At 36.1% G+C, this 24,463-nt stretch overlaps 1 protein-coding gene across 5 annotated transcripts in view; it reads right to left on the bottom strand.

Moving 5' to 3' along the window:
• VPS13C (vacuolar protein sorting 13 homolog C) overlaps positions 1 to 24,463 on the bottom strand; it is a 75,085-nt gene that overhangs the window by 39,053 nt on the left and 11,569 nt on the right. For all 5 annotated transcript variants that reach the window (XR_015275859.1, XM_086849219.1, XM_086849220.1 and 2 more), the window contains 33 exons: positions 23,850 to 23,909; positions 23,016 to 23,096; positions 22,351 to 22,408; positions 21,926 to 22,053; positions 20,934 to 21,040; positions 20,111 to 20,282; positions 19,583 to 19,645; positions 18,876 to 19,011; positions 18,231 to 18,325; positions 17,493 to 17,635; positions 16,136 to 16,328; positions 15,849 to 15,963; positions 15,361 to 15,497; positions 14,533 to 14,659; positions 13,800 to 13,917; positions 13,358 to 13,487; positions 12,994 to 13,072; positions 12,167 to 12,306; positions 11,453 to 11,606; positions 10,982 to 11,058; positions 10,757 to 10,816; positions 9,283 to 9,436; positions 9,042 to 9,158; positions 7,930 to 8,033; positions 7,456 to 7,623; positions 6,396 to 6,700; positions 6,001 to 6,148; positions 5,267 to 5,375; positions 4,697 to 4,830; positions 4,228 to 4,384; positions 3,470 to 3,549; positions 2,586 to 2,645; positions 506 to 671 (listed from right to left, as the gene is read on the bottom strand). Coding sequence is in view for 4 of the 5 variants with exons in the window: in XM_086849219.1 (XP_086705345.1) it covers positions 506 to 671; positions 2,586 to 2,645; positions 3,470 to 3,549; positions 4,228 to 4,384; positions 4,697 to 4,830; positions 5,267 to 5,375; positions 6,001 to 6,148; positions 6,396 to 6,700; positions 7,456 to 7,623; positions 7,930 to 8,033; positions 9,042 to 9,158; positions 9,283 to 9,436; positions 10,757 to 10,816; positions 10,982 to 11,058; positions 11,453 to 11,606; positions 12,167 to 12,306; positions 12,994 to 13,072; positions 13,358 to 13,487; positions 13,800 to 13,917; positions 14,533 to 14,659; positions 15,361 to 15,497; positions 15,849 to 15,963; positions 16,136 to 16,328; positions 17,493 to 17,635; positions 18,231 to 18,325; positions 18,876 to 19,011; positions 19,583 to 19,645; positions 20,111 to 20,282; positions 20,934 to 21,040; positions 21,926 to 22,053; positions 22,351 to 22,408; positions 23,016 to 23,096; positions 23,850 to 23,909 (4,075 nt within the window). In the remaining variant the exon portion in view is untranslated. The remainder of the gene's footprint in view (positions 1 to 505; positions 672 to 2,585; positions 2,646 to 3,469; positions 3,550 to 4,227; positions 4,385 to 4,696; positions 4,831 to 5,266; positions 5,376 to 6,000; positions 6,149 to 6,395; positions 6,701 to 7,455; positions 7,624 to 7,929; positions 8,034 to 9,041; positions 9,159 to 9,282; positions 9,437 to 10,756; positions 10,817 to 10,981; positions 11,059 to 11,452; positions 11,607 to 12,166; positions 12,307 to 12,993; positions 13,073 to 13,357; positions 13,488 to 13,799; positions 13,918 to 14,532; positions 14,660 to 15,360; positions 15,498 to 15,848; positions 15,964 to 16,135; positions 16,329 to 17,492; positions 17,636 to 18,230; positions 18,326 to 18,875; positions 19,012 to 19,582; positions 19,646 to 20,110; positions 20,283 to 20,933; positions 21,041 to 21,925; positions 22,054 to 22,350; positions 22,409 to 23,015; positions 23,097 to 23,849; positions 23,910 to 24,463) is intronic.

Here is a 24,463-nt window from a genome sequence, read left to right on the forward strand (position 1 = left end):
TTTCAAACAACACTACAAGCACATGGAATCAAGAACACAGGACCTGGAAGAATATTCAGGAGCTTCCATGCAAAAACTCTTACTGTTTCAAGGTTACAAAGGCCAATAACTAAACTAAACACACCACCCCTGCCATTCTTTTTGCTTCCCCAGAGGAGTATTTATTTTCAGTAGAGTAAGCACTCTTTAGGGCCCTCAGATTGAAAAACTACATTGTTGTGACACTAAATCTTTGGAAAGGTTGCACACTGCAACATCATTTATTCAACTTTCATTACAAAAATCAGACCACCACCCAGGGAAAAGTTATATTGAGTAAGGAGATTTTGTAAAATTAAGCAACAGGAAAAATGTCTGCTGGGTTTTTTTAATAAGATGGTTTTCTCCCCATTTACTGTTTTCCACCAAACAGAATGCAATGTTGTCATCTGAAATAATATCCTTTGAAACTGAAGGTGAGCTGCTGTTAAGCAACAAATGTACAGCCTTTCTAATATGACACTACCTGGTCTAAAAGTACTTCCTTTTTCCTGTTCTTTCATTTGAGGCTTGTGGTCTGATGATTTATCAGTACTGGGAAGACCACTCGATGGAACTCTGAAGGTGAGGAAACTCATGATGGAAAGCAAAGCCTCTGTGTGAAGTACTATATCCAAACATGAAAAGATGACCTAAAACGAAGGCAAGGAGACAAACAATGTTATTTAGCAGCAGTTTATACCCTTACAACTCAGAGCTGCTGTCATAGAAGCAAGGAAAAAAGCCTCTTGCTCGATTTCACAAGTATTTGAGTCTTCTGTCTCCATCCCCTTCAACTTCACACTACACAAGCTCCAGAACAGATGAGGAAACTAGGGAAGGGATTTTAAAACAGCAACAGAGGAACTGTGCTAATCTAAAAATTGATGCCTCGTGTGGTTATGCCTTTTCAGGACACTCTCTTTAGTTCTGCTGCATTTCATTTCATTCAGCCCTTTGGTTAACAACTTCAGAACCACTTATAAAGATACTTTAGTAGATATGGTACAAGTACAACAAAAAACCCCACTAAGATTCAAAATTTGCAATCAGAACAGAAATTCCTGCCAGTATTACTTAGTGAAACCCATCATCAGTCACTTATTCCACAAAAGGCCATTAAGAAGCAGCTTGACCCACCACTACCATTTTAAAGGAAACACGTTAAAAAAAGAATGACAATCTTATTTCAGAAGTCACTGAAGCTGTCGCCCTTTCTCCTTTTAAAAAAAAGATAAAGAAAAAAGAAAAATTAAAAATATTCTAACAATCAAAAAGGAAAATAAACAACGTTCTAAACAATCAAAAGGCTCCAGTTTCAGGGTGGTACCTCACCCTTTTTCCATTGCAAGAAAACAAAACTGAAAACCTTTTCAGTGTCTGCTTGTGGAGGGGCCATGGGGGGTGATCACTCACGTGGTCTGCACCACCCTACGGCCCACCCAATAGATGATTTTCAGTTTGGTCACAGTCTCCAACCTGCCTGTCAGTCAGATTGTTCCTCTGAGGTCTCAGGTCAGGACAAATGCACTTTGCAGGTACCCAGTGTACCCCAGTATCTGTGGATACACATGCATACCCACGCCCCAAAGCGATAAGGTCATAGGGACCCTCCCACTGCTTGGTGACCAATTCCTCACTCAAACCTTCCCTCGAGGCTGAGGCGTCTCATCCAAAGCCTGCAATAAAAGGTGATGGCTCAACATGACCAGGCTATTGGAGTTCTGATTTTATTGGAGTTTTGATTGTTAGAATATTGTTCATTTTTCTTTTTCTTCTTTTTAAAAGGAGAAAAGGTGAGATGTCATCCTGAAAATTAAACCTTCTGATAATGTTTCCATAGTTTTAGTTACTTCCCCATGAAAGTCTGGTAAACATAAGTTGTTTATCACATTCCTTCTGAGAAACGTTTTTTTGATGGACATTTTGAATGACCACCAGGGAAGGTAGTAACTTAATTATCCAATCCCTGGTCATTGTCAAGAATCTATAAATGCTGGAGTCAGAAAATAAAGTGATGGGTTTTTGTTCTAACACTGAAGGTAGTAGTGTGAATCATTTTGTGTCCTTTAGCGACACTGAAGCCATGGAAAATTAATCATGAATAGTTGTTTTAAGGAGAAGTAAAAGGACTAATTACACTCAAAACCCTTGAGAATGCTACTTGGACATTTCAGCTCACATCTCAATTTCACTGTTACTGTTACAAGCTCAGAAGCACAATGCAGTAGTTTCTCTCTCTGCTAAGTGTATCACTCCAGAAACAAAGCACATGCTAAAGGTCTCAGTTAAAATTCATAAGGACATTTTTCTAACTAGTAAAAAATGTACAGTTTTTAGTTTAAAAAAATTAATAGAAAAAATATTTCTGAAAAAAAAAATCCTTTTTTTCTACCTTGATTTGTCTTTGAAGTAGTTAAATATAAAGCAGTAGGTTTCAATGAGTCAAGGCTTTGGGTTTTGGGTTGGTTTTGTTCCCTTTTTCAATGAGAAGAAAAAAGGGAGCAACCAACACACCTGCTATGATTTGAAAAGCTTAAAAAACAATTAATACATCCAGTACTTACATTGATGCTTTGCTTGTTGCTTTGGTAAGTAGTAACAAAGTCTGGTCCATCAGGATCAGCCTAAAGAGGAAAAAAAAAAAAAAAGAAATGGACACAGTCAGGCTCTACTGAATTAGCCAATAATTATTAATAATTATGAATAATTTTATTAACAGAATTGTTTGAATTTAGCCCACACACAAGTATTATTCCAATTGCAAAAGAAAACAAAGGAAAAGGAAAGTGATGAAGCCTGAACAAACAAATTCTTCAAATAAGGCACAAGGCAAGACAACCAGAATGGGTACTCACAATGCTCTGCTCAGACATTCCATAGCACATATTTTGTGAAAATTCAACTGGTTAGTTACAAAACTTTCTCTCATCTAGAGATTCTCTCAATCTATTTAAACTGGATCAATTTATGCTTAGTACTTTGCCAGTACAAATTAATTTATTTTTCACTATGTAAATTATGCCATTCCAGATAAGAGTATTGAGGAGCCCCCTGGTTCTACAACCTATCAGATTCCCAAGTATTCATGCAATTTTGAAGGCCTTTTTTAAGCTGCCAGCATATCACTCTTCAAATGTGAGTGTTATCATCTGTAGAGTCACTCTTCACTTACACAGGCAAAGACCATCGCATCTGTTAAGTTTCACAAAGGTACTCATTTGTGCTGCACACACAGAATACAAACAAATATTTGTCCTGCCAGTGATTTCAGTAAGAGCATTGACTTATGAAGCAAGCACTATATGGAAGCAGTGGAGAATTAAATGAAAATACCTGAAAAACAGGTATTTGGGAGAAGGCCTGAGTAAGTTTTAGATACAAATCTACAGGCTAAGTATGGAAGCCTTACTTTACTCCCCATGTAATTTTACTGAAAATGTATTGAAACCTTAATATATTCCATTTTCAAAAGATGTTCATCTGTCTCACTTGAGGAATTAAGAATGCAAAGAGGATCTCCTTTTGAGTCTGCAAACAAAGAAATAAAAATGTGAAGTGTTTCCACTCACAAGCTTTATGCCACCTATGCAATGTCTCCACACTAATTCTCTGTTACATACTAATCAGATACTATTCTTGCTGAAAGACTGAAAGTAAACAGCTATTTTCACTGAGATGCTGCACATGAAGCATTATCTTGAAATGTTGTATTCACTTTATTTTAAACAAGTGAAAATTAACTTATCTTGCTCTTGAAACAAGATTCAAAATTGAAAGCTCTTTGCATTCCTACCTTTGTGTTTTCACACTCAAAACCTTACTTTTCTACTTTGGATAAATGGCTATTTCAGTTATCACTTCACTGTCAGTTTGAATTGCTACCTGACCAACCAAGGAAGCACTTGCATTTCCAGTGCTGTCATAACTGGTCATAAAGCACAGAATCAGAAGCTCATCAGAACACACTGAACAGTTGGAATGCTTCTCAGGAGCACCACTCCTGCTCAAAGGACGCAACTCACTCAAATACAATAACTCTAACTCTAGCAATAGCAGTAAAACTTGGTATCAGGTAAAAGAGATTAATTCTATCTAAATTACCCTTCCCCCCCTATCCCTCATTATTAGTTTAGGACATGTTATTCTCTGGCTATAAATCAAATTGCACACACTCTACTGACTGTATCAGTTCTCTCTAAGACTTACCATTTATTTCAGTGCATCTCATTGTAATTCTTTTCAGATATGCTGCTGCAGCCAATTCATGATTTCTAATTTTGGTTTTGGTTCCAAGCTGTAGCACAGTTAGAATATGTAACGGATATCTCTCCTTCTGAACCTGCTTCATCAAGGTTATTACAACCTTGAATATGGAAAGGGAAATAAGTTCAATATTTCAGTGAAGCAGTTCAGACACAGCAGGCAGTTACAAGCAGGCATTATCTCCTCAGCTAGATGTGAAACATAATATTAATCTAGACATCTTGCATTTTTATAAACAGACCCTATAAGACCAATTTTCTAAAGATTTCCCCTGGCCCCTGCTCTGTTCCTCTTGTTTGTTTTCTGTTTGCTGCTAAATCAGACTGTTAAAATGGACTTTATAGCCCACTAGTTCTAAGAAACAGATGAGCACTGGGTTCAGATAAAATAAGTCGTACAGATGGATACATACCTCTTTGATTTCAAAGTTAAGTAGCATATTGATTACGTCTTCATTTAACATTGGTTTTCTCTTTTCAGACAGCATTCCTTCTGGAACACTCTTATCCTGTGTCAAAACCAATCTCTCCTGCTCTTTCATTTTACCTGGAACATTCAATTTATTACTTAACTTTTGAAATTGCCACCATTTGTTTAGCTCAAGAAACACATTCAGTTCTTTTAGATGGACTACATTCACCTAATTTAAGCCAGCAACTTTATCACAAGCAGAGCCTTTAACTTCAGAGTATGAAAAGGAAATAAAAACACATTCTGGCAACAAGATAACTCCAACATCTAAATACCTTGCTAGTTCCTTGAAAACTTGGCTAATACAATCACCAAATTTTGTCTTATAATGTTTCCAATTTTTTGAAGTATCAAAGTATGAACACTATCCTTGCAAAATTGAAGAGTTTATCATTTACACTCAGTTTATCATCATACTCTCAGATCTAAACTTGCTTTCCAGATAATAAATGCTTTTCTTTACTCCTGATAGCAAACACACTTAGTACTCATGACAAATTCCATCTCTGACCTTCCTTTTGCAGTACTGATTTTGCATCCATTTGAGTTGTTTCTGCTTCACCCAGGTTTTCCATCAACACTTTGAGAAAGACATTCAAATCCTCTTGACTTAACACAACCTAAAATGTTGCAGATCACAATTCTTAGGAAAAACATGTTGTTCCTTTAACTTATCATCTGCTAACAAAGCACAACAATGTTTCCTGGCAAGGAGAGTGCTTATTTACATCTATTTTGTCAGCAGAATCATCCCTTCAATAAGAAAATTGAATTTTTTCAGCCACTTATTGTAAAAGCCTGAGGAGATTAAAGGTTTTGACCCCTGGTGCTGTATCAATGTACATTGCAGTTTCACCCAAGATGTCCCTGGTACTTTCTTTCACAGTACATAAAATGCCACAAAAAACAAGTATCCCACTCAAGGGTGATGGGAAGGTAGGAAGTTGGAGTTCTTAAAGCAAATATTTGCATTAATTTAAACTCATCTCAAAAAGATTCCATTTTTAAAGGAAAAAAAACCAAACCACTTTTTAAAGAATTCTTTCTCAGAGAACTAGTCACAAAACCATTTATGTGATTCTTTCAAACCACTACATTGATCTAGGTGGGGTTAAATCCTGTTAAATGCTGAAATCCATTCCACACCTACTAAAAATTTCCAGTCTGTTGCCCCTTTGTGTCCAGAAATAACATTAAGGGCTGCTCTCACAGTAAGTACTACCACCACCTTCTCACAAGACTTACATTCATTGTATCCAGAAACCCTGTGACCTCCAGCACTGGTAACTTGTGAAACCAAGCTGCAGAGAGATTTCGTTTCACAGACAGGCTTAAATTAATAGGGTGAAGTATCTGAATATCTGGATGTGACAAATCTGTCTCCAAAGTGATCCTTGAAACACAGAAAGGAAAAAAAAAAAGAAAACAGCAAATTGGAAGTCACGTTAGATTTTCAAAAATCTTAAAATCTCAAATGTAGCACCAAACACTTTCCTAAGCAGAACAGTTTCTGATATTATTACTGATCTAGCTGCTCTAAGAAAACAGGCTAGCATTTTAAAACCAAATATTTGGCACTAGCACTAACCATGGTTTCTAGGCAAGAACACTAATGTTCTATGGAGTATTAGTCACCGTACCTTGAGAGTTTCAGTTTTGTCAGCTGCACATCCATTTTGTCAATGACTGGAGGGAGTGAACTGCCTTCTGAGGACACCAAGACAAACTGGTTCTGAACCTTAATCAAGCCAAGATCTATTACTATTGCATTGGGGGAAATGGAGGACTGGGGGATAACTATAACCGGTGCTTTCAAGTGAATGTCCATTCCAAGCCGAAAACTCCTTTGGGCCAGGTCTTTCACACTGGTAGCAGCCTTTTCTGCAGCTTGGACTGTGGCAGCACTCAGGGTCTCCTTGGCTGTCTGGAAGTTGTTCAAGAAGGTCTAGAAAAGCAGTTGAAGAGAAAAGAGAAATGTCTGTAAACAGTTTTTACTCTAGGTTACTTTCTCATTTTACATCATCATCCACCAATTATGCTGCCTACTCTATAGAATTTTCCATAGGAAAAGACAACTGAGTACCTTCTGTCATGACCTCTAATAGAGGGTCAAAGAAGTACTAACCACTGCAATCCACTTATTTTAAATTCATCTTTATTTTTCCTTCTTTCCTTAGCTACAAGACTCCTTAGCTCATTAGCTTTTAAGAACACAATTTTGAAAGCCCTTCTTGCCCTCCTTGAATACTGTTGAATTCCTGTTAAAGAACCTATTGAATGAGAGAAAATCCACTGGTGCTTTATTGAAAAAGCTATAATTAGGGTACTCAAGCACACCGATATTTACACTGGTTAATTTGCAGGCATCATGACACCTACCTTGAAGACTTGCTTCTAGTGTTAGCTCTGATATGTTTGTAATAAAATCAGAATTTTGCTAGGGTAGAAAGGACAGCAAACATAAAACCCCCAAACTACCTCAATAGTACCAAGCTTTTCTCTATTTCCAAAGCTGAGGGTGGGAAGTGACCCAACTGAAATTTAAACCAGTTACTTACCAAAGTTTTTAACAGTACACAGGAAAAATTAAACCCATCCCTTCTCTTTCAGAAACTGAAGCCTACCACTTGTACTGAGGGCATAGCCCAGAGGACTAATCTGAGAATGCTGCAAAAACATACAAAGGGAAATAAGACTTACCAGGAGAGAGATGAGAAATTTGTGAACGTACACCAGCTGGATGCAGCCCACTTTCAAACACATGGTACCATCCACTTTTGACATGTCAGTGTAGGCTTCTCCCTCAGTAGCATGAGGATTTAATGTTAGATTGAAACTGAAGACTTCGTCTCCCACTATAGACACTGCCTAGAAAGAGAGAAACAGCAGCCACCAGCCATCAGCAGCTTTTCCAAAGGTGCTTAACACAAAGAACTAAAAATACAATCAGCCTATCAGATTACAAATTAGATTAGTTTTTCTAATCCTTTCAGACATCCATTCATGAATATGAAAATTATTCTTTATGATGCATCTTATTTGAAAACATGTATTCACAACAAATCAAATACTTTCAGAAGAGTGGCATGTGTATTACATTTCACTTTTATATACATCAAACTAGAAACAAAGAAACAAGAAACAAATAAAAGTTAAAATCTTGTAGTTGAGTACTTTTTTATGAAGGGTCCTTGAATCAACATCTGTGACAACAATGTCTTTAAGTCGGGCAAAGAATACCGTGTGACTTGGCTGAAGGCAAAGAGATGAGTCAAGACCTGCAAAGTACAAAAATAGAAACAGAGTCTTGCACAGCAGAAGTAACTTTTGTTTTATTACTATAACAGTTATTTTCAGGGTGGGGATACCAGCAGAGGAAGTGAGGAGAAGTTACTAAACTTTAAAGTTAACTTTAAAAATTACTTAAGCTTTAAGAACAACTGTACTACAGCTTTAAACAAAACAAAATAGAAATACTTCTAATATGGATACTATCTCAATATCAATCATCTCTGGAAATAACTGAGCTACTATTCATAGAAAAATACTCAGACAATAATCCACTTCTTAATAAGCAAGCTACTGAATGAGCGTACTGAGATTTTCTATCAGAAAATATGTTACTATATTAAATTATTTGAATGCAATACTTTTACATACATAATCTTGTGTGAATATATTATACGATTTAGAGATGGGTAGAAGAAAATGACTTTATGAACTGCAGTACTACTCTTGCATATCACATATTAAATATTTATAAGAGTGTTGCAGCTATGAGGATGGCAGTTAAAGTCAGTCAGAAGTGAAATTCCCCAAAGAATTATTGACAGCCCTTACAAGGGGTAAAACTGATCAAGAAAACAAAACCAAAACAAAGAACCCAAACAAACCCTTAGGGTTAAAAACTAAAGAAAACATTTTGAAGGGTTTTTTTTATCCTACATAATTATTTATCTTAATAATTTTATTGTATACCATAAAAATATCCAACACTTAGTACAACTTGAAAAGCCACTCATAATCAAACTCCTTCAAAGGATAAACCTAATTATCTGAATAATAACATAGCACATATTTCTAGCTGGAGGCCAAAACATTCTGACAGACTTGAAGGCTGACTTTGAAAACAGGACTACAAGCCATTTTTGCACAGACAACAATAAATAAACAAATATATAAAAACAGATGCTGCATATTTACACCTTATTTTTTTAGTCCCATTATTAACAATTGCTTTGAAACTAAAGTACCAGAGCAGTTACTTCTAATAAAGAATTTAATACCTTGGATCTTGATCTCTGCAATGTTCTTTTTTTCATCACAAATATTTAAACAGAAGGCATCCAGCTTGGCAAAAAGCTTGAAGTCAAACACATCCTTTTCCTTGGAAGGTTTAGACACTAGAAATAAGAGAAGGTGGGATTTTCATCTTTATTTCTATACAGCTAATTGTCTTTCTCTAGATTTGCTTTGCCAGCATGCAACACATCCTTCTAGAACTATCATTTGAATAATCACAACTACCTTTCTTCAATATAGAGTCATCTTCTTGCTTTTCTTCTTTGGATGGTATCTCTGTGCTTCTTTCACTGCCTGATGGACTAACAGCTGTTAAAAAACTGACAGCAGACATAAGGGCCTCTGTATGCAACAGGAGGTTCAATGATGAAAAAGTTACCTGTTGAAAACATGAGACTCCATTAGGTCAGACAGTAACTTAGAAGTGTAAGAGTCAGACTGAGGTGCAAAAGGACCCAGTGCAACAGAACCATTCCTTAGAAACAGAAAAGCTGCATGTGTGCCCAGCAACAGATCTTAAAGGAAAAAGCTTTCTGTAAAGGGGATAAGCTTAGAAAATAAGGGAATTTAGCAAGAACCCAGCTCTTAGAGCTGTAACTGCTAACCTATAACCTCCTCAGTACAAAAACAGTGATACAAAATTAATTTCGTCAAACACAGCCTTGGGCTTGAATGTTCCTGCAATAACAGTACTACCAGCATGGGTAAATGACAGGTGGCTGATATGTAGATATTCAGAATATGGGTATTCCTCAATAAATCCACTAAGGAGTCCAGAAGGTAAGCAAGTGCCTGCTTTGTGGTTTAATAAAAGTTGTCCATTTGAAAGGACTTGAAACTGCAAATAGAATCCAAATGCAATTCTTCCAGGCACAGAAATCCCACTAAAGAGCTGCAAGGCAACAGCAACTCCAGATGATGTAAAGAAAATTGAGTTCTCTTAACATTAGCACTATCCTGTGTATGAAGGTAACTCAGCAGCACTGGAGTATTAGAACTCTCACTTCCTGCTGCAGCTTCAGGAACTGCATTTTGGCAAGAAGATTTCAGTAATTAAACCTCTCAGATGAAATCTATAGATGCTCTAAAACTATTAAGTAACAAGTGAAACATTTCAGTCTTCATACTAAAGTAAGGCAGGCAAAATAATGCCATAAAGAGGAGAAAGGACTTATCACAGAAAACACCATTCTTTGTTCTTTATTTCAATAATGCCTCAAGTCACTCTTTTTTCCTGAGACTAAAATCTCACCCAAAAATAGATCACTAGTGAAAAAAAAACCCCACACTCAGACATGGATTTAGACTTCTTATAAAAGACAACCAACAGAGTGCTGAATATGTGGCACTCACAAATACAGATTATTTGACATGAAAGGGAAAGACTTTGTGACTCCACTATAGTTCCCCATACTGGGCCCCTGAATGTCATCATCCCTGACACATGAGAGGGTGCATTCTTCCAGTAGTTTGAACTTCATCCACATGAGCTAGATAGACAGACACTTTTTCAGCAGTTTGACAGACAAACATTCTGCTTTCAAGTGGTATAACATTTTTCAAGTGATACTAAATTTTTCAAGGACGTTTTAACTCCTGAAATCTCCTGCTGAAAGGCAGGAAAACAACTTTTATTAAGTCCTCTGTTTTGAGCAAGCAAACCAAAAGAAAATAAGCAATAAAATCTGAAAACACTCACTTGAATCATCTGTTCAGTGTTGTTAAAAATTGTTTGAAACTGTGGTCCATTTCTGTCAGCCTGAAAAGAATGATTTGCATGAAGGTTAATATTAATTCCAACCAGTCACTGTCCTCTTCAGAAGATACAAAATACTCCAACTAGGTCTGACTAGTAGGTTTAGGACTATATATTAAGAATATGTAGAAATGATTTAAAAATAATTTTAAAAAGCTTGGGGTATACCTTGATATATTCCACCTTCAGAAGGTCTAAGCCAGGCTTGTCTGAGGAACTAATTAGATGAATGGGTGCTTTTTTACCTGTAAAATACCACAAGAGATAAACAAGAATTAGGATCATTTCTGTTCTTTCAGAGAACCAAACAATTTGTGCCTTGAAGGTAGGGATTAATTTTCACTACCATCTGCTAAAATACATTGCACCACCAAATACTGGTTTCTCTTTGCTAAGTGCAAAATGGCAAATCCCTTCTCCATCCAAAGATTGAGCTCTAAACCATTTATTTATCTATTCCATAAGCATTATGGTGAGAGTCCAGACCTTATCAACTGTGTCAGTGGCACAAGCACTGGCAATGGACAGCTGCACATTAATTTGGAAACTGGAAAATTTGCATTTCAGTGAGCAAACGGAGGAGAGCTCAAACCAATTGCTACACACACACAAGTCCACTTCTCTGACATTGCTTATTACCTCCAATTCCATAGTAATCCAAGCTTATTTTCTTCAAGTAAGATACAGCTGCTAAATTATAGGTTTTGACAGTAGCTTCTGTCCCAAGATGCATTACATCAAATACAAGTACTGTTTCCTCAGTTGTCTTTTGTCTGGTGAGTTCCACTAAAACCTGGATGAACAAGAAATACAGTTATGCCATCGTTTCACATGCAGTATTCTCACCATTTAAACCAACAACAAAAAATGTGCAAGATCAATGCCCTCCCTGCTTTGTTGGAAGCATTCATTTAATTACAAATTCAAGAATATAAAACAGAAAGAAGTGACAGTTTAATGGTGAAAGATATAAATACAAAAAAATATTTGGGGATTTTCTCTTTACAAGAGACCTGAGTGAGTACTGACTTTGTTTCTCCAGTGCAAAATTTCCACTCCCTACCCCCTAATTATGAGTTGGTACTAATTTTTTTCTACTAAAAATACTCAAATAAGGGATTTTTTTTCTTTTTTTTTTAAATACATCTGTGTGCATGCATCACATTTTATTTATATCCATCACATACAGAGAAGAAATATGTCATGCATAGAAATATGTATGTGTATACATGAGGGGTTTTTTGTTTGGTGATTATGTCTCTGCATCCACTAATCCGGAGAGCAGTGGTAAATGAATATTTTTTTTTTAAGTATTCTTTATTTAGGTAGGGGAAAATAGAATTACAGACATACCTCTTTAATTTCAAACTTCAGCTGAAGATTTGTCAGTTCCTCCTCAGCAGGCTCCTCTTTTCTTACTTCTTCTCCTTTAATTACTGAGCTGTCAGTCGGTTCAGAGCTTTCCTCAAAATCAAAATATTCTTCTTCAGTGTCTACAGAAGCAAAATGGTGTCCTCAGAAAAAAATTTTCCAGAAACAGGGCTAAATCGTCTACCTTCTCTTTCCCATTCCAATTGCATTTTTAACAGTATGATCACTTTGAATATAACCTGACAAAATATACTTTAGATCTATACTTCACCCACTGGATGAGAAGTAAACAAAATTAAAGCCCTATTAAGGACAGCACTAGAATCTAAAGGCATCATTAGAAATTCAAGAACACATAAGAAGAAACAAGTGTCCAGGTTCCAGTATAGAAAATTTTTCTCTAGAACAGCTATGAAAATAAATGTTGAAATCCAGTGTAAATACAATAATTTCTAAGTAATGTGTTATTCTAGTTCTGCCTTTTCAGAAAAAAGAAGAGTTTTGCTAATGCAAAACAGTCAGAACAACCAAATACAGTTGGTATTTACAATTCACTCGTTTGAAGAGGTTGCTTTGGCATAATATTAGTCTTTTAAAAAAACGAGTTTGCTTTTAAGAAAAAGCAAGTTTATTAGTCTGAGGTAACATCAGCATCTTCAATCTCCTTATGCACTTGAGAGTAAATATGACCCATCATGCTCATCTCTGTTGTCTTTACATGTTTTAACACCAATAACAGCATGAAAATATTACCTATTCCCTAAGCTATGGCCTGCTACCTTTACAAGGACACATCTGTAGCTTCTTACCTGACACTATTTCTGCTAACAACTGGGGTGTATTAAGTAACCCTTTACCAACAACAGGAATTGTGGGAATAGCTGGTACCTGGAAGGAATATAAAGAGAAAAAACAAACAACACAGTATTTTAAAGTTTATGTAACTTGGCAATATTTTTTACTGATGATGATTGTTCCACAATGCCTCCCCCACATTCTTTGGCAAGGTCAGCTCAGCCAATACTTGTATTGAAACCAGCAGGACAATGACAAAGGTTCCACCACTTGTTTGAAGAAGTCCAGAACATTCTGATTGTAAGTCAGTGAAGATACCAGTGATGGTTTTTTGATTGTTTGGGTTTTTTTAAGTTCTCTTAGTTGTAGTCAGCTTACCTTTGTGCTTGGAACTGACATAGATGATTTCTGAGGCAGTGGAATGCTATCAATCAGATCAAAGATAGCCTTGATTTTCTGGTCAGAGAGCCTGACATGCACCAAAGGAAGTCCTCCTGACACTTTAAACCTTTTAAAAAAAACCCAATTGATTAAACCCCTATACAGAAAGGTACCAATTCTCCATTTAAATTTTACCAATATGGATAAAGATTACACCACAGTAAACCCAGGAAGTCTGCATTAAAACAGAGCTTGGATTTAAGCAGTATTTAGGAACCACTACACAAAAAAAGATTTTGCCCACAGTAGTAACCTATTTTGGTTTCTTAGTTAATACCTTCAAATAATAAAGTGCAACTGAGCCTTTAGGGAAAACACAGCCTTCTTCTCTCTAAGTACAAAATAATTTAAACTAGTCTTTCCCACATTAATATATTACTTTGCCATCCTGGAATCTCTTTCCACCATTGATTTTGCCAACTGTACATGAATATCCATAGGCTGCAAAATGTGCAAAGTTGATGGATGTTGAAAACGAGCCTTCTTCCAGTCTTCACCTGAAAAAGTCCAGTAAATTTAGATGAAAAAACCCATTGTTTTAATTAAGGCATCATTAAAGTAATCAAATGGCACCACTAGGAGGGTAAAAAGCCCCACTCACTGATGAAAGAAACATAAAACAACTTTGGTCAAGTATTTTCAGAGCTTTTAATCCCATTTGTGAACACTACTACCTTAGCAGCACTAAGCCCAATTCTACACTAAAAAATGTATCTACATTGACCCCTAAAAGACAAATGGACAGACAGATAAAAGATAGAACAGCAATCTGGCATTCTGTTGATTACATGAACTTAGATTTAACTGAAGAACTAAGGCAAACTAAAGGTGTGCCTTTGCTAAGCATGGTGGAAAATGTAACAGTTCTATTCATTTACATTTATTGCTACCATCAAAGTGATGCACAAGTCCAAACAAAAAGTGAGCAGCTGTTTGAAGTGAAACTAACCAATTTTTTCAAAGTTTGGCAGCCAATGTGTGTTATAACCTATCTTTTCATTAACTAATGATTTTAGTTTGTCTTTTTTTCTTAAAAAAAACATATTTATTTATTACAGGTAGGTAGCCTTTGACAATCTTTTGCATAAACAGCAGCTATGTTGTTTTGTTACCTGTTCTTCCAAAAAGAAGTTGTACATTTTTAATTTTCACATCAAATTTGTCATAAGCTTTGTCCATAATCTCCTCTAAAGATGAAAAGTTAGAAGCTTCACTACTGTCTTGATTTATGCTGTTCAGCTAAACACATAAACAAAATAAAGTTAAATCTTTAAAACAGACATGTGCTATTCATTCTAGTGAAGATACAAAGATGATTCATTCAATTAATAATGACATTTGGACTCTGTTACAGAGAAAATACATTAAATCATTTACAGTTCACTTATTCTTGCTAAGCAGATATTTTTGTTATTACTTCTATCCACTTAATTCAAGCTATGCAAAAATTTTTTTCTCTAGTCTATAATTTTACTTAGGGAATACAACTAAAATAAGTATTTAATCAGTCATTACACCAGGTTAAATGATTTCAATCTTTTCATTTCATAAAAACAAGGCAATTAATTTTCAAACTTCAAGAGAAAAATTATATTCTCTTTTATTAATAAAAGGCTATCATTTTACAAAAAAGGAAACAAAAATAAATGTATTCTGCTGAAGAAATGAAAGATACTAAATGGTAAGGTATTACAATCATGATTATAACATTAACATGTCCTCTGGGGAGGATTGACTAGTACAAGCATGTCAAAGATACCCTAACAACTCTGACCAAACACTGCTGACCCATATCTATTTTGTTAGAAATACTTTAAGTCAAAAATAAATTGACACAGATGATCACCCTGCCTTCTGAAAGCAAGATGGTTCCAGACAAGAGCTATGTTAAAAGAGAATATTTGCTTCCCCTGAGCTTATAAGAGACATCATTTATATACCTGAAATGTACCGAAGTCCAAAATCAGCAAATCTGAATTTTCATGGTAGAAACCAGTCTGTGGAACCACAAGGTAGGAAGGTTTCAGATTAATCTTCAAGTCAAGGACTTTCCGCATTTCAATAATATGAACTAATCCTTAAATAAGAAGGAAAGAGAATGGCAATGTAAATATATTCTCAAGTAAAACAATTGTGACAGCCAGCATACAAGAAGATGTAATCTGAAAGATAAAGCCTCTTAAATCAAGACTTCCACAGCATTCTACTGATTTCTTACTAAACTCAGTGCTCCTTCCCACAAAACATCCACTAAATCCCCAAGCAACCAAGTGAGAAGTTAACTATCCCAGCTGAAATGAGGGCACCAACTCAAGGAAAAATCCCAATCCTACTATTTGGTCATCAATCGAAACATAAGCCAAGTGTTGGATAATCATATGGAAACATTTTTAGGGTTTACTTTCACTGAGATTCGTTACTATCTCACCTGTAGCAGTTCTTTCCTTGATTTCTTCCAGTTTCATTAATGTGGCTGTTGTTAATCTTTCAAGATCCATTCCCTTACTTGTCTGAAAGAATTCTACCATTGCATTTATTGTTGCCTTAAAAAAGAAAAAACACAAAACAAACAAAAAAAAAACCAAACAAGAATTAGCATTATATTATCATTATATGTATAAGTCACTCAACAAAAACTCAAAATTTGGACAGAGCCAAGAGAGTAAGAGCAGAGAAAGAGGACTCAGATACTTGAGAATTTTGGTTACTACTCACAGCATCATATTTGATTTCCACAGGCTGCGACTCAATAGTAAGTCTCTGGTCAGCTGTACTGTCCTCTGGGTTAATATCAAACTCAATCTTAAGCAGAGAAGATCTGCTATCCCCTATGGAAGCCACAAGAGATGGTACAATGTTTTCTTGTCTCAGGCCTGTAACATACCAGTTTTCAAGCTTTGCTTCAACCCTAAAGAAGATGAATAGTTAAAAATACTTATTTGGGCAAGGGTTAGAAACAGTTGCAAGAGAAAAGAAAGGCAGAATATTTATGCTACATAAATAAAAAGTATAAGAACGTTTACTATTTTGTATGGATTTAATAAGCAGACTTCTTCTGGTGCAAAAGGGAATTCTGAACTGAGAGCTGCCTTGACAATAGTGTTAAGTGGAGTCTATAGGAAAACACCTTTGAAGAAAGCCACTGAACACTACCAAACCACACCAACTTCACTCATTCTTAAAAGTACCTATAACATAAAAGACTGATTTTCTGGTCCTATGCCTCCACCATTTAAATCCCTGACTTTGGGAGGCAACATATTTGGCCATATTCACTGTCATAGGCCTACCTCTATTGAGACAACTAAACTAGATTTTTTTCAGACACATAACACTTGTAAGAATATCTGTTCTACTGCTTCAGTCTTGCAAACTAAATTATATGGCATGCATTTATGTAAAATAACGTCAAAGCTCTTTTTGTTTCTGTGCAGCATTCAAGTTGCACCTTGAAAATTCCCCAGAATTGTTTTTAACAAAAACATTTCAAGACTCAGTGGCTGAGCTGGTGATCTTATGTATGAACTCTAAACTGAAGGACTGCAAATGAAAGCAAAAAGTGCACAAATTCATTTTCCAGACACTGGAAATCTTATTCATTGACTGCATAATCCAGTAATTTTTGTTCAATATTACTGGTGTTCCCTCTCAAGACACAGAAGGTCTCAGTGTCTTATGCTCTGGCTGATCTCCCACCTGCAGCACAAACACATAATTTTTCATTCTGTAAGCAGTGAACAACATATTCACTAGCTGGGCTGGAGTGTTTTGGCCTCACCACTTCATATGGTTTAGCTATCACTTTCCAAAAGTCATATTCAGCACTTTGACACTTGAACTCAAGAAAGAGGTTGCCATTGTTCATGAAGAATAGCAGACAGCATTCCCTTCTTCCTTCCATTCTATGTTATCCACCAAATTATATTGCTTACAACAGAGTACAGATACAGAACGCACACAAATTTACAAGACAATATACAGCAAGCACTACCCAAGAAAAGTTAAGAAGCTGGAGAGTGGGGTGAGGAGGGGCAGAGATGTTTCTACAAAAAGAAAATGCCAATCCAATTACTTAATGGCTTGTGCTCCTGGGCGCTGTGATATTTTGGTACTCAGATCAATTATCTGTACTTTTAAAGTTTCTGCCACATTCTTGTCTTCTTTAATTGTAAGAGAAGTGCTTAACAGCTTCAATGTCACAACATGGGCAACATACTAGTGAGAAGAACAGAGGAAACTGAAATTAGTAATCTCAATAAGAATAATTTTTCACAACTCCTCATTTTAACAAACTGAAATATGTCTAAGTTTTTCCAGTCACTAAGATTAGACACTCATATCTATGCAGAATGCAAAGTACAGAGTCTTTACTTTATTCAATGTTTACCAGTCATTTAACATAAAATAGTGTAGTTCAACAAATGCAGAGCAAATACATTCCCACTCTTTTCAGCATTAAGGAAATTTTTGTAAACCCTGAAGCAAGGATAGCTAAACTACATTCAGTAGAAGACTCACTAGATCAACCAAAATCATTATAATCCCATGAAATAATTACATTTTAGAAGGCATGGCTTGTATGCCTTTGTTGTTCTTACTGCTAAATGTCAAGTTTTGGCCTTGCCAAGAGATGGTTCTGACTTCCCATTACATGCACCATTTTACTGGCAACTTCAGAAGAATCAAATAATATTTCCTTTCTGAATTTGAAGCCTTCATCTTTCCTCAGGGTAATGAGAGAGCTGAAGGCATTTTTATGCCTAATTTGTTGTGTAGTTTGTTTTTTTAAACCATCCCATAGGTTGCTTACCTGCTTTGGTAATGAAAGGTGATGGGAGCTGTCACTGTATCCAATAGCAGTAAACAGTTTGGCTTTTTCCTCTGGTGTCATTAGTTCATCAATAGCTAAAAACCAAAAGCCCACACAATTTTCACCTTAATAAATAAAAATTACCACTTTTCCTCACAATTGCCTCCTACTACTTAAGCTGTGCTGATACATTCAATTGATTCTTCCTATTGCACTAAATTCCAGATTGGAAAATCACAGTCTTCAAATATGGTGGTAGATATGTAGTAAAGAAATCGATATATTTTTTTATTACAAAAGTATCAATAGCTCCTCATGACGAAAACAGATTTCAGGAACTTTAGGAGATCAAACCTCTAACCCAGGCAGCAAATCACCAGAAACAGTATTCCAGTTGTTGCCAATTATCACTATAGCTGTAAGTGCCATATTCTTCTCCTCACAAAGATTCTGAAAAGCTCATGGCCAATTTAGAAGGCGGCCTTATTTGCCAGCTCAATATGCAGTAAGAGGTGCCATAAAATGATCAATACTGCATTGCACTGCTTATGCCATACCCTCTCCTGCATAGTAGGAAACAAAAATACTGTCACTTTCTCTTTCACGTGTAAGACATAAAATCCCTCTAGACATCAGTGCACTTACTCTCAGGTACAAGTGATTCTTCATCTTCTTTAACCCTAGATTCTCTTTTACTCCAGAAACCACCAAACCATCCTCCACTTTTCTTTTCTGCTTCAGTGCTTTTCTTCTTCAGCAATTTTTGTCCTGATCTAATTGTCTACAAACCAGAAATTAAAATAAATTGGACAAAACACATAATTTATAGTATGACTGTTTTTCTGTAAATAATCCATGTATGTATGCATGTTGAATGTGCATTTAACTAAGGGACAGCAACACCACACCACAAGGAATTAAGAGCTTTTTGATTCACTAGACAAAGGCAACAAGAGGACCAAGGTGAGGGACATGTCTCTGTATCTGCGCAAGCACAGACACAAGCATGCCTTACTTTTACTTTGGACAGTTTTTTTTCTATGCATTTCACCAGCATTTAGACTACAAAAAGATAAGAACCATACAAAAAGACAGTATTTAAGAGTACACAAAGCATTCAAGATGCTAGATGCTGTACCATTTAAAACTTTTGAACTTTTTTTTGAACTGGTTTTCAATTCCAAATCCATTTACTCTTGTTCTGGACAAGGAAGACAGGAAGGACAGGAAACTTTTCTTCCAACCCAGCTATCCTATCATGTACATCAGCACAATTTTTTAAAAAATACTATCATGAAAAGACCATCCAATTTGAAGTGCTACAATATTACAGAACAAAAATTACTCCTTACCTCAACTTGTGCTTGTTGTCTTGCTAAGACTGTATTGAAGACGTCAAGTTTTCTTTCTAGGTCCTACAAAAATGTACAATCAAATTACTTGCCACAAAAACACATTTAGGAAAGGCTCTCCACTATAAATTTTCTATGAGCTGCTTCATATGTACACTCCAATTCATTTCTAGCTCTGCTCATTTCTATCAGAGGTATATCCCACCCCCGGCTACAAAGTTCACTAGAAGATAAAATTGATGTTAGGCAGTCCATTTTATTTTCTTAACTAGATTACTCTTGCACTTCATTAAATGTATCCATACTCATTAATCCTCAACCAAAGATAGACTGGTTTGCATGGCACTTTACTAGTATTTTATTTTGTTTTCCACAACAGGTTACACAAAACTTCAGATTAAAAAGGTATTTTCACAGACCTCTTGTGCTCTTGTAAAACCATCAACCTTGATTACTACTAATTATATCTAAAGAATTATTTCATAGAGGGACCAAAATATAATTCCTCCAAATAGAAAAGACTCATACCTGAATTTGCCTCTGTGTTTCTTCTGACAGTTTACTCTGCGTTAGCTTGTTCTTGTACACGTTTTTGTAAGTTTTCAGATGTTGCCTGTGCTGTTTTATGTTACTCCAGGACCACATTCGACTATGTCTTCTGATGTGAACTTCAAGAACACTGTTACCTGCATATTTCCACCTACAATAATTCCACACTGGTGAACAACTTCCCATTTAATTTGTGCATTATAACTTATAGCTTGCAAAGGTAGCTTATTAGTATGCAAACACTTTGTTCACCACTTGTGATTTGAGTAACTTGGCTTGTAAAAATTTTAATGTTTTCTACATCACTTTTGAAAAATGGAGAAAGGGCCTACATTTAATGCTTAAAGAACTACAAACCTTCATTATTGACTTCTGCATTATTGTAAATTTGAGCTGTTACAGCATTAAGTGCACTTAAGCACTTTGACTATCCGTACCAGCTAGTACTTTGAAAAAGCCAATAAAAAGCATATCAGTTGAAATCTTTGAAAATTACAGTTGACATACATGTTTCCCTGTTATGACATTTGCCTAGTTTTTTCTTTAGCCATTCTAAAATTACATTTTAAATTCTGGTGAGAGTATTGGCATTTTGTTCAAATTTTGGGGACTTCAGCTTAGTAAGTGAGATTTTCATCAACTAGATCTTTTGTCTCTTGACTCTAAAGGCTAAGCAAAGCTTTGTGAAAGCTGTATCAGCATGTGATTTACTTTTAAAACTACTTTTAACCATGAAGGAAAATGAAGAGACTGGAGAAGACTCCAGCATCTCCCAAAGAATGTATGAATGTACACAGCTTACCATTCCCTGGCATTTTTATGGAGAGGTACATTTGGCCTAAATCTTCTGTACGGTGCATTGCGAACCATGTAATCTATGGACTCCAGCAGGTCTATCATGCTGAGGTACTAAACACAGGAAAATGAGTTTCTTAGCAGAGGTTCAGGTTTTGTTTCCAGACAGTGCTCAAACTGCATGTAAACCTTGGCCTTCAGTATTCCTCAAACTACACAGAAATTTAAGTGCACGCATTTTCATTAGTACATGAAAGTGGACCAACTGCATTCTTCTCAACCCATTCTCTCAAATGGGTTGAGAGAGAATGAACCCCAGCTGCCCTCCAAGAGCAACAGCTTGCAGTTTTACCAGCCTGCTCAGCACAAACTCTCAGGCTTTCTCAAACCAACCATATTCGTTTGTCAATGCAGTTTCCCTCATTTTGGAGCTGCCTTTACATTAATGAACCTTACTGGTACAGTTCTGAACTCAATATATATGTACACTTACACTTTTTAGCGAGAGCTAAAAAGCTCTTTAGCCAACTAACTACAAGTTATCTCTGAATAAATGAGAACACAAAATTGCTGGCCACCTAAATTAGTTCCTTGATACTTCAGCAGGCTTTGTTGCCAAAGCAAGCACACTCCATTCATTCCCAGTCCTGCTTGTACTTTGGCATCCCTGCAGTTAAAACACTAGGTTATAGTTTAATAAGATAAGGGTTACTCATTATTGCATTCTCTAGGTGAAACAAATGCTACTGGAAGAGCTGAATACAGACCAGATGGTTCCCAGGGGGTCCACAGATAAGAGTGTTAGAGTACAAAAATCACCAGGAAGTGATTGCTACAGAGGGGAAAAGATCCTATACTTTTCCCCCAGGTACTGCTAAACAGCTAAGAAACTCTACAGGTATATAAAGCACACAAATCCCTAAGAAGACTGTTTTCCAGGGAAAAAACACTATAGTTCATCACAAACTGAAATGGGTGGTAAATACCAAACCTACTTGCCTGTGGCTTAGTGAATTCAATGACAATTCTCTGTACTTCTACATTACAATCAATCTTAGGAGTTTTCAGTTCTACTTCTGCATATGGGTTGATATAGAGTCTTGCAGAGGCTGACACTGGCCTGAAAACTTGAAGATAAAAAAAAATTGAGATGGATTTTTTACCTAAATATAACAAGTAATAGATCAACCACATCAATAGCTAACGTGCATGCTCAATCCCCACAGAATCAGGATGCAATTCTTACCAACAACAATTAAGATAGCCCCGCAACACTCAAGAAGCATACAAGCCCTGATATATTCTTTTACATTATGATTTTTCTAAAATGAAGACAGTATGGCCATGCCTGCAGGATCAGGTCAGGCTGTTGTACACTAACATGCTCAGAACAGTTAAGACTCACTCACTCCTCGCTTACTTACTGTACTGGTAGTCTTCAGGCTGGTTACCATTACAAGGAATTCCTCTTTTCAGCTGATCCTGTAAAGGGATACAATACTGTCTAACAATTGCTAAAGAGCATTACTTGTTTAGAGTTTTCAAAACTTTGAGTTGACCAATTTAAGTTTTTGTTTATTCTGCAGACTTTTGCAGCTGTCAATTCAAGCTGTATCAATTTGTGTTTTCATTTCAGACTGAGATTCAGAGAAAAAAAAAGAAGAAAATGTCCACAGACAGGCAATGCCAAATGCACTTGGATACTCTTAATAACTGGATGGTTTTAAGCACTTCACAATTTTGATCCAATCTTTGATGTTAGAACCAAGCTCATTGGGTTAAGTACATAATTTGTTAAGGGCAAAATAAAACAAAAATGAAGATATCCATAAAAGATGAGCACGAAAGAAAAAGGGACACACAGAACACCTTTATAAACATTATGGATCAAAAATATATCATGTCTAAACCCCACAGGGGTTGATAACAAATAAGGTTCACAAAATAGTGATATGTGCAATGGATTAACATATGACCCTGAATACAGTGACCATAAATATGAGGAGTGGGACAGAAACCAGTGTGGTGTAGTTTTAAATACTACAAGAGCCAGAGAATACAGTAATTAATGAATTTTCTTCTACATTACCAGTATTTGTTCACGGGAGCCATGATAATACATTTTGCTGTGTATGTTCCAATAAGCACTGAGGCTGTCAAGGCACAGAAGCTGCACAGGAAAGAAAACATGCAACAAACTGCATACTCTGTATCTAACCCACTCTATGAACTTAGCTTTCCATTTGTGAAAAAAACATATGAAAGCAGACTAGACAGCAAATGACCCATTAGCATTGAGATGTATTTAATCTGACAATACTATTTGAAATTGTAATTGCAAGTTCTTAAAGCACACATTCATGCACATCTGGTAAACATGACCCTAGGTTACAGGGGTGAAGGTTCACAAAACTGGTACTTGGCCTAATAAAGAAGCCAGGACTATTAAACCCTTCTTATATGGTTCCTATAATTCCTTGGATTTCTATGTACTCCTTTCTGCACAGGCTTGGAGGGTAGCTCAGGAGGTGGGCAGGGAGAACAGAGAGACTGCTTAGCTCCCAGAATCCCAATTACACTGGGATTCTGGGAGCTAGGAATACAAATTAGGTTAGGAAATGGCAATCTGACAACCTCTTTGAAATCAGTTTTCACACAGGCTTACTGTATAATGCCTTGAATGAGGGGATCAGCATTCACATTTAAGAGAAATTATTTAAAGTATGGAGTTTAAGGTTATGCCTTGCATAAAAACAGTTATTTGTGCTCTACTTGTGCTTAAAAATAAATTAAAAATAAAGAAAAACAGGAGAATTCAAAAAGCAAACTATCTTTCCAACTTTATTTAGAGCCCCATGTTTACTAGTCTCCAGGGTCAGTTGCTTTCTTCACTTGTGTAAGAAAAAAACCCAAAACACATTACCTTGTATATTATTTTTGCAGCTTCATTCAAAATAGAAGGTGTCCAGTTCTCGTTTGTTGTCTAAAAGTTCAAAGTGATAAAAGCAATTTTGTGCATCTGAGCTAACACATTTGTGGGTTTAGCCTATGCTACCAAGCAACAAATGCATCCAGCTTCTCTGCATACACACACACATCAAGGTAACATACAAAAACTTGTCAGTTTACTTTCATACTTTGATATTCAATTCCTCATCTCACCCATAAAATGCTTAACAGCTAAGGCAAAGAGAGATTAGCTGAAATTTTCTCTCCCCATTTCTCAAAAGATCTGGCAAAATACCAAATTCTTGATCACCATGATGCAATGTTTGCCCTCATTTGTTGTGCCTGGACATAACCTGACCTGTATCAAAGGTCACTCAGATCATTAAACAAATCACCAAGTGTCAGAAAGTGTGATGTTCCTCAATCCTCTTCCCTTCTGCTTGCTCATACTGCCAGCACAATTAACATGAATAAAAAGATTGTTTTCACTTCCAGCTGTATGCACACTGTATCTTACTGTACTCATTTTCCTTTCAGCTACTCCAAAGGCAAGCAAACTGAACACACAAGAACATGCATTCACACACA

The sequence above is a fragment of the Cyanistes caeruleus genome, chromosome 13 (genome assembly GCF_971803275.1).
Source record: "Cyanistes caeruleus chromosome 13, bCyaCae1.hap1.1, whole genome shotgun sequence".
In the NCBI taxonomy this organism is placed as follows: Eukaryota; Metazoa; Chordata; class Aves; order Passeriformes; family Paridae; genus Cyanistes; species Cyanistes caeruleus.